This window comes from Danio rerio, chromosome 10 (assembly GCF_052040795.2).
Source record: "Danio rerio strain M-AB ecotype USA chromosome 10, GRCz13ab, whole genome shotgun sequence".
In the NCBI taxonomy this organism is placed as follows: domain Eukaryota; kingdom Metazoa; phylum Chordata; class Actinopteri; order Cypriniformes; family Danionidae; genus Danio; species Danio rerio.
In genome coordinates, this window is record NC_141030.1 from 48,209,563 (window position 1) to 48,222,669 (window position 13,107).

The 13,107-nt window shown below is 36.2% G+C and overlaps 1 protein-coding gene across 5 annotated transcripts in view; it reads left to right on the plus strand.

Moving 5' to 3' along the window:
- The window catches only part of myo18b (myosin XVIIIB), an 880,426-nt gene that overhangs the window by 79,066 nt on the left and 788,253 nt on the right, over positions 1 to 13,107 (plus strand). For all 5 annotated transcript variants that reach the window (XR_015501483.1, XM_087271234.1, XM_087271235.1 and 2 more), the window contains exons 34-36: positions 1,237 to 1,398; positions 3,472 to 3,585; positions 9,115 to 9,231. Coding sequence is in view for 4 of the 5 variants with exons in the window: in XM_087271234.1 (XP_087127360.1) it covers positions 1,237 to 1,398; positions 3,472 to 3,585; positions 9,115 to 9,231 (393 nt within the window). In the remaining variant the exon portion in view is untranslated. The remainder of the gene's footprint in view (positions 1 to 1,236; positions 1,399 to 3,471; positions 3,586 to 9,114; positions 9,232 to 13,107) is intronic.

The window sequence follows — 13,107 nt, forward strand, 5'->3', positions numbered from 1 at the left end:
ACCTCATAATATATATTGGGAGCATTCATGCAACTGAATATTTAGGTTGGAGTGCGACCTGTTTTTTTTGTTTGTTTTTTTTCTAAAAACCTTCCCTGCCGCTATATTGGTTCATATTAGCTGTCAATCACTCAAGACTTTCCGCTGTCAGATGACAGGGAGGGAGATTTTGTGACCGCGGGGAATGCAAACAGCTGAAGAGTGAAAAGTACACTGAATCTCGATGCGTTGCATGCACTGCGTGTTCAGCCAACACAATCTCACGGCAATTCGTAACTTTTTTATACGTTTCCTCGTGAGATCAGGCTGCAACAGCGTAAATGTCCACTAAAACACCATCGCTAAAGAAGCTCGCCTTTACTGAGTTTACTAAAATTATGCGGGTTATAACAAAGAACAGTATTGCGCCGGTGGTCATTAGGAGAATCCTGCTCTGCCCCCCTCATATTGGGCCGGCTGACTTGCATGCTTGTAATTCAGCGCGTAATGAGGCTGAGCATTAAAACGACATGAACCGAAACCAAAACTTTTAAAAGTGAGACTTTTCCTCCTTTCTTTTGTCCATTCTTTCTTGAGGTGTATATTATTTTTCTATTTAATTACTGATGACTGCTTTGCAGCTTTCAGCATTGAATTGAATGATTTATCATAATATTTTGTTTGTTTTGTAGCAGAAATAGGCTACTATTTATTAAATTGACATGCATATAAAAACAATAGTGCAAAATAAATATTTCTTACTACAATGCTTCATTTGTGTTTGACGCAAACCATCAATTTATTTTCCAAACAGCAGGACTTTATATAGCGGATAACTTACATTAAAGCACATTCAAGGCAGCATGATGATGAGAAATATAATTCATTATTAGTATTATTGTCATCATCGTCATCATTAATATTTTATAATTATTCAACATTAATTTTGGAATTATTGCACAGATATTAAATCATCTCAGCATTAGTTAGATAGTTGTTTCTGGGTTTTGTTAGTCCCAATTGATGCTGTTTTCAAATACAATAAATCCCTTAATATACAGCTTGTCAATATCATTCATTTTTGGTGGTGCTCCTAAATTTTTTTGGTGCTCCTAAATGTTTCAGGTTGGGAGCACCGGTGCTACCTAGTAAGAAAGTTAATTTCGAGCCCTGATTATGATAATAATAATCTCTCTCTCTCTCTCTCTTTCTCTCTGTCTCTCTCTCTCTCTCTCTCTCTCTCTCTGTGTTGTTCAGGTGGGCCACCGGGACTTTGACGTGGAGAAGCGTCTGAGGCGAGACCTGAAGCGAACCCATGCCCTGCTCAGTGACGCTCAGCTGCTCCTGTCCACTGTTGAACAGCCCGGTCAGGGTCATGACCCCGGAGCCCAGGAGCAGCTGCAGAGACTGCGCTGCCAGGTGCTCCACATCCCAGCATGCACTGCTCTGATCACACCGATGCACCACTTCACAGCTCACACCGCCAGCCTCAACCTTTAGCAGACATGAGAACATTCACATTGTCTGCTAGTCTTAAAGGGACAGTTCACCCAAAGATGAAAATGCTGTCATCATTCAGGCAAGGCAATTTTGCTTTTTTACTTACTCAGCCTTTATTTGTTTCAATCCTTTATGAGCTTCTTTCTTCTGTTGAGCACTAAAGAAGATATTTTGAAGAATGCTGAAAACCTGAAACCATTGACTTATATAGTATTTGCGTGGTTACAGGTTTTCAGCTTTCTTCAGAATATCTTCTTTAGTGTTTAACAGAAGAAAGAAGCTCATTAAGGTTTGGAAACACTTGAGAGAGAGTAAATAATAAGTACATTTGCATTTTGTGGTGAACTACCGCTTTAAGGTGAACAGTTAATGCCTAGTTCACAGTAAATGACATTGAACATCTGGGCCCGGTTTTTCAAAAGTAATCCACTAGGATTTTGGATAAGGGTTTGGATCAAATCTTGAAAATGGGTTTTTCAAAAGAAAAAAACGATTAGCTAATCGGATTAGATCACGTAATCCAATCTTGGTTTTGATCCGGATCAAACCTTTAGTTTGGGTTTTTCAGACCTTTTTTGTAAGATCTGGATCACTTTGATCCAAAAAACCTGGATTAAACTGATCCCATCAGAAGGGTGGATTCAGCGTGGATTTCATGCCTAAAATGTAATAAAAACTTTAAAAAGTATTAAATAATACTATTTTTGGATCATGCAGTATCTTACGAGATATACTATTTATTTATAAGGTTTTCATTTTATTTGTTCATCCGTCAGGCTATAGTGATTATTGGCTTTAACGTATTCAGCCTTTCAGTATAAGCCTACAGCAAAGTAGAAAGAGTTTGGCCTCATAAAATAATCCCCCAAACAGCTGTCAAAACTGATCAAAAACAATAAAAAAAATTCTGTCACTAATTGATATATATATTCATCACACTGGAAAATATTTTTTTTTAGAATATTTATTAGTGATGCATGCAATGATTACAGAATAAAAAATAAAAAAAATGCAAAGAATGGCAATGACTTTAGATTTCTCTTTCAACAGTTGCAAAAAGAGACTGAAAGGGCAGAAGCACAGCTTCATCTGGCAGAGAACAACTGACTCTGACCAAACTGCAGCAAACCAAGACCAGACTTGAGATCTGCCTCCTAAAGGCTGCGCTCAGACAAGCTGCTCTCTCCACATCAGATGAGGAAGTCTGAACTTATTGTGGAGTTTTCGACATTAAGTCATTTTTATTTACATCTAAATTTGAAGCTTATTATAAATATCCTTAATGTACAGTGTTGTAGGTCTTAGATGAGCGGACTGCTGGAAGAGGATGGGGTGGGGTTTTTCTTGTTTTTATTATTTATTATTATTATTATTATTTTATTATTTATTAAATTTTCTTAGTTTTCATTTCAAATAAAAATAAAGTTATATTGGCCCCACGCTGGCTATTATATTTGTTGCTCTTTACACAGGCCTTTCTATCTACATTGTGATTGAGCACTGGTAATCCAGATTTAGTGATCCTGAAAAGTTCCTATCCGGATCAGATTGATCCAATCCGATGTTGCTTTGAAAAACTGGCTCAAAAAGTAAGCTGGATTACGTGATCACAGATCGCAAAAACAGAATTACTAAATCCAGATCAATTTGATCCGGATTAAACCATTTGAAAAACCGGGCCCAGCAGATCGCTGTGTTGTTCAGACTACAGGACTTGATTTTGTGTCTTTAATTTTGGGTTGGGCAACTTGGTATTGCTGTGGCCTCACAGTAAGAAGGTCATTGGTTCGAGCCTCGGTTGGGTCGATTGGCGTTTCTTTGTGGAGTTTGCATGTTTGATGGGAACAGGGGATATAGATGTAGTCCGATGAGGGCTGGCAGCCACCATCTCCTCAATGGCAGGGAAAGAGTTAACAGAAATTAGCATATTATTGTAGATGATGAATATTAATTTTAGCTTCGTCCTGTAGCTGATGTCTGTGTGCTTTTCAGCTGGAGGACAGTGAAGCGCGGCGTCTGGAGGCTGAAGGTGTTCAGAAAACTCTGGCTGCGGAGCTGGAAAACGCTCAGATTGAGCTGGAGAACATCTGCAAGCAGAAGAGCCTGGTGAGACGTGAGGCAGACCCACAAAAATCACAAATCTGCCACCATGGGCCCTTTCATACACCCGGCGCAATGTGGCGCAAGATGCAACGCAATTGCTATTTGCTACTTTCACCTCGGCGCAAGGGTCATTTTGAGGTGTTGCGCCACGCTGTTTAAATAGCAAATGCATTTGCGCTCAAATATGCACCCATAGGCGTTCTGGTCTAAAAAATCAGGCGTGTTTTGGCGCGTTGCTATTTTGAGAAACTGTAAATAGTCTGATCTTTAGACCAGAACAAAGTCGGTCTATATTGTCTGGCGCAAAGTGCGCCTGGCTTACACACTACACACAAGATGCAGAGCAATACGCAAATATCTTTACATATAAAAAAGATATAATATATTAGGGATATATATAGGATATAATAAGTATATACAGGATATAAATATAAATGATTAAAATATTACAAAACATATTCATTTCTAGCCTACATGAACTTAAAAACCACTGCCTTCATACTTTCTTCATCTCGGGAGGCTTTTTCAGTTCATTCATAACAATGTGCTTTTGTATAATGTTATTATTATTAGCAGTATTATTTATTATATGCAGATTTATATTTGTTTTATTAAAAACAAGCTTAGATTTGTCCACCTGTCAGGTTTTAAAGCATATGGGGCATGGTGGGTGTATTTGGAAATAACTCAGTATTTTGAGCACATTTTGTTATTATTGTTCATTTATTTGTTTGCTGGAAATTAGAACTGAATTTAGAAATAGTTTTGAAACAAATCTTTGCGCTTAACAACCAAAATTAATTATTTATAGGCTAATGGATGTCTGTGCGTAAAGGTTTCCCTATCCACCAGAGCAAAAGCGAAAGTGAACTTACTTTGCGTCCTGTAAATAGCAAATGCGCTTATGACGTGACGCAGCTGGCTCTTAAAGGGAATGGGAGATGAGACTTTGATTGGTTTATTCTCAAAACCTATAACTCATTAAGAAAATAAACTCAACCCTTTTAGACCATGCGCCATGGCGCAAAGCGGATATTCCCATCCTTAAATTTGCAAATATGGATTCTGACACGCCCTGAAAGCGTTTGCGCCCTGCGTTTTGCGCATGGACCGTCAAAATAGAGCCCCATGTGTTCATGACATTCTTTCCTCTGGTGAACACAAAAGAAGAATTTTTAATGTTGGAAAACTGTTGCCATTGACTACTATAGTATTTGTTTTTTCTATATAGTAGTCAACGGTTACTGGTTGTAAAACTTACTCTATGCATTCCTGGTAAATGATATTGAAACATGTTTTCAGCAGAGGTGTAAAGAGTACCTGAAAACCATACTTGAGTAAACGTACAGATACCTTACTGTAAAAGTCACTCCATTACAAGTTACAAGTCACCAATTCCAATAAGACTTGAGTAAAAGTATTAAAGTATCCAATTTTAAACAAACTGAATGTAGGCTCAAAGTACACCAAGAAAGGTTTGATTTCCTGATATAGAAATTAAATTGAGCACCTCAATGTTTCAAAATGGCAGAACAAAATAGATAAAAAAATAAATAAAATAGAACAAAAAGTCTCAAACTCAAATGTTCAAAAAAGACAAACAATTTTTCAAAAATTAAAAAGTAAAATAAAAAGTAAAAAAAAATCAGAGCTGGCTTTCACATGATTCACCTCTCAGTCTCAAAGGGGGGTAATACTTTTATTTTTAGTATTTTTTTTTATTGGTTAGGATGTTTTCTCTGCATTAAAACAAAGAGCTTAGAACAGGGGTGGGCAATCTCGGTCCTGGAAGGCCGGTGTCCTGCACAGTTTAGCTCCCACCCTATTCAAACAGACCTCCCTATAGAGTTTAAGTGATCTTGAAGACACTGATTAGTTTGTTCAGGTGTGTTTGACTAGTGTTGGAACAAAACTCTGCAGGGACACCGGCCCACGAGGATCAAGTTTGCCCATCCCTTGCTTAGAATGACCAAGAGGCGACACTAGTGTAATTTGGGAAACAGCCACTAGAGGCTGTGCGGCGGCCATTTTGGAATGAAAAATCCAATAGAACAGCAGCATATTATAAGTCTGTAAATAAACTATTAAAAGTGCTGATGATTGTGATAGTGAGTGTTGTATTGTCATCTTTCAGGTTGTATGTCAGCTTTAATGCACTCCAAAATGGCAGAATCCAGGGCTGTTGCTGGGCGCTGCTGTTGCAATGGAAAGTTCTATTGAGTGTCGCCTCTTGGTCATTCTAAGCTCTTTGATTAAAGTTAAACAAAGAGGAGCAGTGTTATTTTTCAACTTAGTAAACTACACATAAATTCAATGAAAAATACATCACAAATAGTCATGTCATGTCGCTGTGGTTTTTGCCATATCAGTAACTGTATTAAATTCACTAAATTCACATCAAATTAACATTAAATAGACTCTTACTTCAATGTGTTTTCTCAAATTTGATGATAAATTCTTAAAAGCACTTATTTTCGTGGATCGTTGCAAACAAAGTAGAAACTGTAGACACATGTTGCTAATTAAACACCTGGTATTAGGCAAGCTGCTAATTCACGTTCACGTGATTTAGCTCATAAACAGCATACAGTACCTTCAGCACCCTGCAGAGGGCGATATCGCCTCGTCCGCCCAACAAATTAGCCGTGGTAGATAAAGATGCCAACTTGTCACTCACAATCACAACGTAACGAGTAACAATAAGCTAAATATTGATTGTCTTAAAATTAATCGTCTTAATATTAGTTTTATCCTGTATTTTCTTTGTTACAATATATTTTCAATGGTTTGTATAGTTTTAAAGAGACCAGGCATCGCTAGACCCCATTTACAGGGACACGTGCCCCAGTAAAAATGGCCAGTGCCGCAGTAAATGCTTTGAGATATGATTTTCTTTATATGCAAGTGTATTTATTAAGAGTGGTGATCCCAGAACAAAGGCGTTATATGACCAAAGATGGCGAAAGCAATGTAGTTTAATCAAAAAGCAAACTGACGCAAGTATGCAGAAAAAAAAAACATTTCCGCACGTCTCACACACCGCTCCTGCTTCAACTCTCCATGTGAGTCTAGTCCCGGTTGTGAATATGCATGACGAAATAATATGCGCTGCTCATGCGACATGTGCTTTTGTGCGAATGTGTTGGCACGCAGTGAGTTTTGCTAAATCGACAAAGCTAAAGTTTAAATATGATGGTGATCTTATTTAAACTAAGCATGGCTCCTGAAAGGAGGGATGATGAGTCAGGGAGGTAATACTTAATAAACCTTATTCTCTGCCAGGCTCGGATTGGCTAATCGGGAGCACCGGGAGAATTCCCGGTGGGCCGGTCTGTTTTTTGGCCGTGAGGGCCGGTGTCCATAGCTGCTCGCACTCTCAGCAGTCACACTTTTTTCATCTATTTGTTTATTTGACCATATCTTCACTCTTTTTATTCATTATTTTGCCGCAGCGCTGCTCTTTTTATTTATTTTCTCGCAGCCCCATGAGCAAAATGCAGCCTGCAGGTTAACTAACGTTAATGATGATGATGTAACTATCGACCCCAAACAGCGGCACCTTAGTGAATATAAGAATTTGAACAATTAATATTAATGAATAATACACCTGCTCAATGAAAATCAAATAATTCACTACATTAATAAATCTGACATAACTTGATCAGAAATCTAAAAGGGGAGAAAAACATTGAGCCATCAAAACAAAGTAGTGCTGTGTCTTAAGGGTCACAAGTCATTACTTATTTTTTATTACCAAACTTATAGCGCCATTGTGGTCCAGTGGTAAGCATGTTGTGTTTCAACGCTGCAGACCCGTGTTCGAATCTCAACTTTAAAATTATTATTAATTTTTTTTATTTTTTTTATTGTAAAGACATATAATACTGTTAGGGCTGTTGAACATTTGAATTTCTAAAGGAGCAGTTTTCTTGAAAAAGACGTGATAGTGAAATTCGAAACTGAATTGGAATCAGTCGTGAACTGAGGTGTGCTGGTCTGGCTTGAAACTCCAGGGCTGAAAATGAGTCCCACTCCGGCGTTGTTCTCTGCCATGTGTCAAGTCTAAGACAACAGATAATTCTATAAATCATCTTCTTATATTCTATTAAATTGTCTGTATAATTTCATTTTAATGAAATTAATATTCATGCAAAAGATTTCCTAAATGATCTTATAGCATCACTCCAGCTGTGTCTTTAGATAATTTTAAAGTTACATTTAGGATTAATTTCTGATTTTTTTAGATCAATAATTGTAGTATAATAACAATAATATATATTAGGGATGCAACAGTACAGTTAGCTTACAGTTCTACACTTTAAAAATAAACATACCTGTGAAGTTAATAAAGATAAATTGGCCATTTCAAGTAAACTCATTTGAGCTTAAGTAAACATAAATAAACCATCTTAATTATCTCTGTGCTGATAAAATGTGAGACTGTAGTCTGTAACGCGGATCGAGTGCTTTTATAAGATGACAAAAGCCCACATCTCCAATCACTGAAAATGACTGCGTCTCTCTGACCCAGTTGGGTTTGTTTGCTGGAAAGATTCAGTGAGGGATTGTTGCTGTTTGGAGGACTTTATTACCTTCTCTGCTATCCTGCCTTCAGACAGTGATATTGCTGGGTGATGCGCTGCAGATGTGCAGTCATGGTTATACATGTAAATCAATGCTTGCACACAGTTATTTTTTGTTCACTGTTTTTTCTTTTATTGACGTTATACTCACCGCCAAAACCGAAATGTCCTCAAACCGCAGATTTAAAAGACGATGGTGCTTTCTCGTACTGTTGCCTCACTTCGCCGGCACTTCCTTGTACTGTTGCCTCACTTCACAGCCGCTTGCAATGTTAAAGTGTGGAATGATGATCAAGCGCCGCCTAACTTTAGAGCACAGTGATTGGATATTTACTCACGGGGAGGAGTTTCCTCATCTCAGCTACAGGCACACACAGTCAATTTGGGGAGATATAAAACACACATAAATGGTCGTACCATACGGTTCAATATTATATTGAGAACTGTGGCATCCCTAATATACATATATGAATTTATTTTTTTTTTTTGAGGGGGGTCCGCGCCCCGGTAGAGCTTTATGTCTAGCAACACCTCGGGACAGTTCACACAAAAATGAAAGTTCTATGAGGTTTCAATGGTTACTGGTTTATAACATTCCAGCAATGATTTTTAACTGCAGATTTTAAACTTATTGGTGAACTGTCCCTTTATAGTCTGGCTAAAGTGATATTAAAATTGTTGTTCTAGTTTAGACATTGCAGATGTTTACTTTGTTACAAAATGTCTTAATAGTGAAATATTTAAAATGTTTAGTGTGATTTTAAAAGGACAGTACACCCAAAACTAAAGTTCCTCCACTTCTTCCTTCTGTTGAACACAAAGGAGGATATTCCTGTAGATGTCAATGGCTGCTGTATTCCACTATTCTTCAGAGTATCTTCTTTCGTGTAAGGTTTCTTTCACCGAGTGTTCTGATGAAGTTTATCTGCTCTTATTGCGTGTGTGTCAGGCGGATGAAGATCTGTCTCAGCTGCGCTACGAGCGGACAGACCTGATGAAGAGACTGGAGGAGGACCAGGAGGACCTGAATGAGCTCATGAAGAAGCACAAAGCCCTCATCGCTCAGGTCTGACCAATGACTATGCAGGAAATATCACAGACAGACAGAAATGACTGTGAACATCAATTATTATTCGCTGTTATTTGTCTGTGCTTATTTTTCATAATAATTAACAAATTGCTTTCAACAGACCATGAAAATCCCAAAGACTCAAAACAACTATTTCCACAGCCATATTACAGATGTAAATTAAATATTACCGCACTATAGATCGTTTTTTTTCTTCCAGGAAACATCTATTTAAACCCTTTTAAAATAACAATTAAGAAATTTGTTTTTAAGTTTTTAATAACAGCAAAAGCTGACTTTTTTATAACAACTATGGCCAAATTTTAAATGAACTAAAAGTATTGGAAATACATACATACACAAACACACATATATATATATATATATATATATATATATATATATATATATATATATATATATATATATATATATATATATATATATATATATATATATATATATATATATATACACTGTAAGAAAAAAAATCGTAAAAAAAGGTCAAATGACTGCAGCTACGGCTGCCAAACAAAAACCATAAAATTACGGTAAAATGTCTTTGTTGAAATAAAGTGCAAAAAATAATAAATCTACAGATATTTTCATTAAAATGTTTACAGAAAAGCACTTATTTTACAGACTTTTCCTAGATTATTGCGATTAAATCCGTTCAATAAAGTTACATTTTTTTTCATGATTTTTGATTTTTTATACAGAGCAAGCAATTACAATTGATTACTTTAATTTTACGTAATTTGAAATGTACTTCATAAAAAACAGGAAAAAACACTGTGTAAATAATATGGCAATTTTGTTGTATAAAACAGACAAATTGCTGTACAAATTGCTGTAATTTTTTACAGAGTTTTGAATATAATTTAAAATAACAGAAAAAATACTGTATAAATAATACTGTAATTTCCCTGTATAAAAAACAAAAATGTCAGTAATTGTCTTTAATGATAAAGTACCTAAAATGAAAGTCAAACTGTGAATTTAGAGAGATTGTTTATCATTTTACTAAGTTCTACATATAATTTTAAATTACAAAGAAATTACTGTAAGAAATTTAGGCATTATTTCCGTAAAATTAGGGCGTTTTTTTACAGTGCATATATATATATATATATATATATATATATATATATATATATATATATATATATATATATATATATATATATATATATACACACACACATATATGAAATATGAATGAAATAAAATCCAACAGAAATAAAAAAACATAAATATCATATGCCTGCTATACTAATATAATAAATAATCCAACTGAAATTACTAATATACGAAATAATCAGACGGAAATCAAAAGAGCCATAAATATCATATGCTTTCGATGCTAATATCATATTAAAATACCAAGCATAACATTACTATTATGACAAATAAAAAGTAAAACACCTCTCCCTCTGATTTCACTATGTAAATGGATTATTTATAGTGTAGTTTCATTATTTAAAGTGATTTGTTTCAGTTCTTATTAATGGAAGTTCCCAAAACTGGAAGTGCAACCCATAATTTAAAATGCAGTCATCATATTTGATAAAATGTGGATAAATGTCAGGACTTTAATGCTCTTAACAAAAACTCACATGACTCTCATTCAACACAAATATATAAGACTTTTGAGCATGTTTTACCTGTCATTGCTTTATATAAGTCACTTTAGAATATCCGTCACATTATGTTCCATATGATAAACAGTGAGACTTTTAATCCAGAAAATGTTTGTGCATCATCACTCGTGGAGAGTTATGACATAAGCAGTTTTTTTTTTAATAAATATTGCAGCTTTTCCATTAGGATAATGAGCTGTTTTCCTGTCAGGTATTTGAGAAGCGTGACTAAATACTATAATTTGTCACATTACGTTGCACGCTGTCCTCAAACATTATCTCTATTTCCATTCTGAGTAAACTTATGACTCATTCTGCTCAATGGACGCTTCATTAAAGCTGCTGCAGAAACACTTTATCCTTTCACTGGAGGCATCATCAGTGTTTCCAGTCAACAGACAACATCATTAGATCTTCACTTTTATAGCAAAATACTGCGGTTTGTGACTGTGAGAATATCTTTATAAATAAATAAATACAGAAATGTAAGATTTTATTTTAAACTCAAGGCATTATTTATTAATTTTTTGATCATATTAGGATTGGTGTCAGATTTTCATTAGTAAAGGTTTATATACAGATATGGCTACTGAGAATGCGTGAGTGGTTTAAAGAAATGTCGCACGTCTCCGCAGTAAACCGCAGTAAAGCAGAACATGATCTGTCATAAGAAATGCATGGCCAGCAGGGGGCAGTTATGTAACATAGTGAGCATACTGAATTGATATACTGTAGCAGGCAGAGCATGTGAGCTAAGCTGTGTGAAAAGCGTAGAGCTGTGAACTTAGACTGGTCACATGGTTCGGTTTGGTTATGATTATCATGTCATCGATTGGGTTCAATTTGATATCTCGGTGCATTGATGATGCTTTCCATACACAGTTTTATATTTTCTTCACAGCAGCAACTCTTGTATTAAAATGTACAAATATATTTATATTTATATATTATTTGTGATACAATTCTGTCCTATAATACAGTAGATATATAAACTGTACCTTTAAACAACACGAGCATTTATAGCAAATAATATAAAGAAATCTAAATATCCCGCTCGCTTTCTCATCCTTGTTTACCAAGTTCTCTTACACCCCTTTGATTGGTCATGCACTCAACAGAAAGTGCTGTGATTGGCTCTTACGCGCTGACGCTCTTCACAGATGAGTGACACTGATAAACGGCAGCGGCGATCACAGCTGATCCATGATAGACGCGGTGGAGAAAACTCTGCAGACACGCGCTTGTGTCTGTATCCAGAAGTATCGCTGTAACAGCCAAGAGGAGAGGAAAAGTCGTGCCAGCAGGTCAAATGGGCCACAGTAAAAGATAGATAAGGAGTACTTTCATTCTCTCAATCGCAGTGAAATAGAGGCTTCAGCTGTAAGTGTCAGTGAAAGACTGTCCAGCAAACACACAATCTGTGCACTGTTTCTGTGTTTTTAAGTAGTTGGAGCGTTATAAAAACTCACGCTTGCCTCCCTCACCATAGTAAGCTACGGCAACATAGTGCATATGAGATAAATGATGTCAGTACATAGTAACCGGTTATGATTATTACTGAGGCGATGCAGTGGGCAGCACGTTCGCATCACAGCAAGAATGTCCCTGGGTCGCTTTTTCGATCCTCGGCTCAGTTGGCCGTCTGTGTGGAGTTTGCATGTTCTCCCTGCGTTCGCGTGGGTTTCCTCCGGGTGCATCGGTTTCCCCCACAGTCCAAAAACATGCGGTACAGGTGAATTGGGTAGGCTAAATTGTCCGTAGTGTTCGAGTGTGTATGTGTGGATGTTTCCCAGAGATGGGTTGCGGCTGGAAGGGAATCCGCTGCGTAAAAACTTGCTGGATAAGTTGGTGGTTCATTCCGCTGTGGCGACCCCAGATTAATAAAGGGACTAAGCCGACAAGAAAATGAATCAATGATTATTACTGAACCGACTGCATCACGGTGCAACGATGAAACAATTACATTTGACACCCCTAATATATATATATATATATATATATATATATATATATATATATATATATATATATATATATATATGTATATATATGTATAAGCAATATCACACTCGTAGTGTCTTTATATCGGTACTGGTTGGAGGCGTGCGTGGCCTCGACGCTGCAGGCCTTGATGTCCCACCAGTGATGATATACAGCTGTATACACCAGTTCAACGACATAATCGTGTATGTACTGTGTATATATATGTATATATATATATATATATATATAT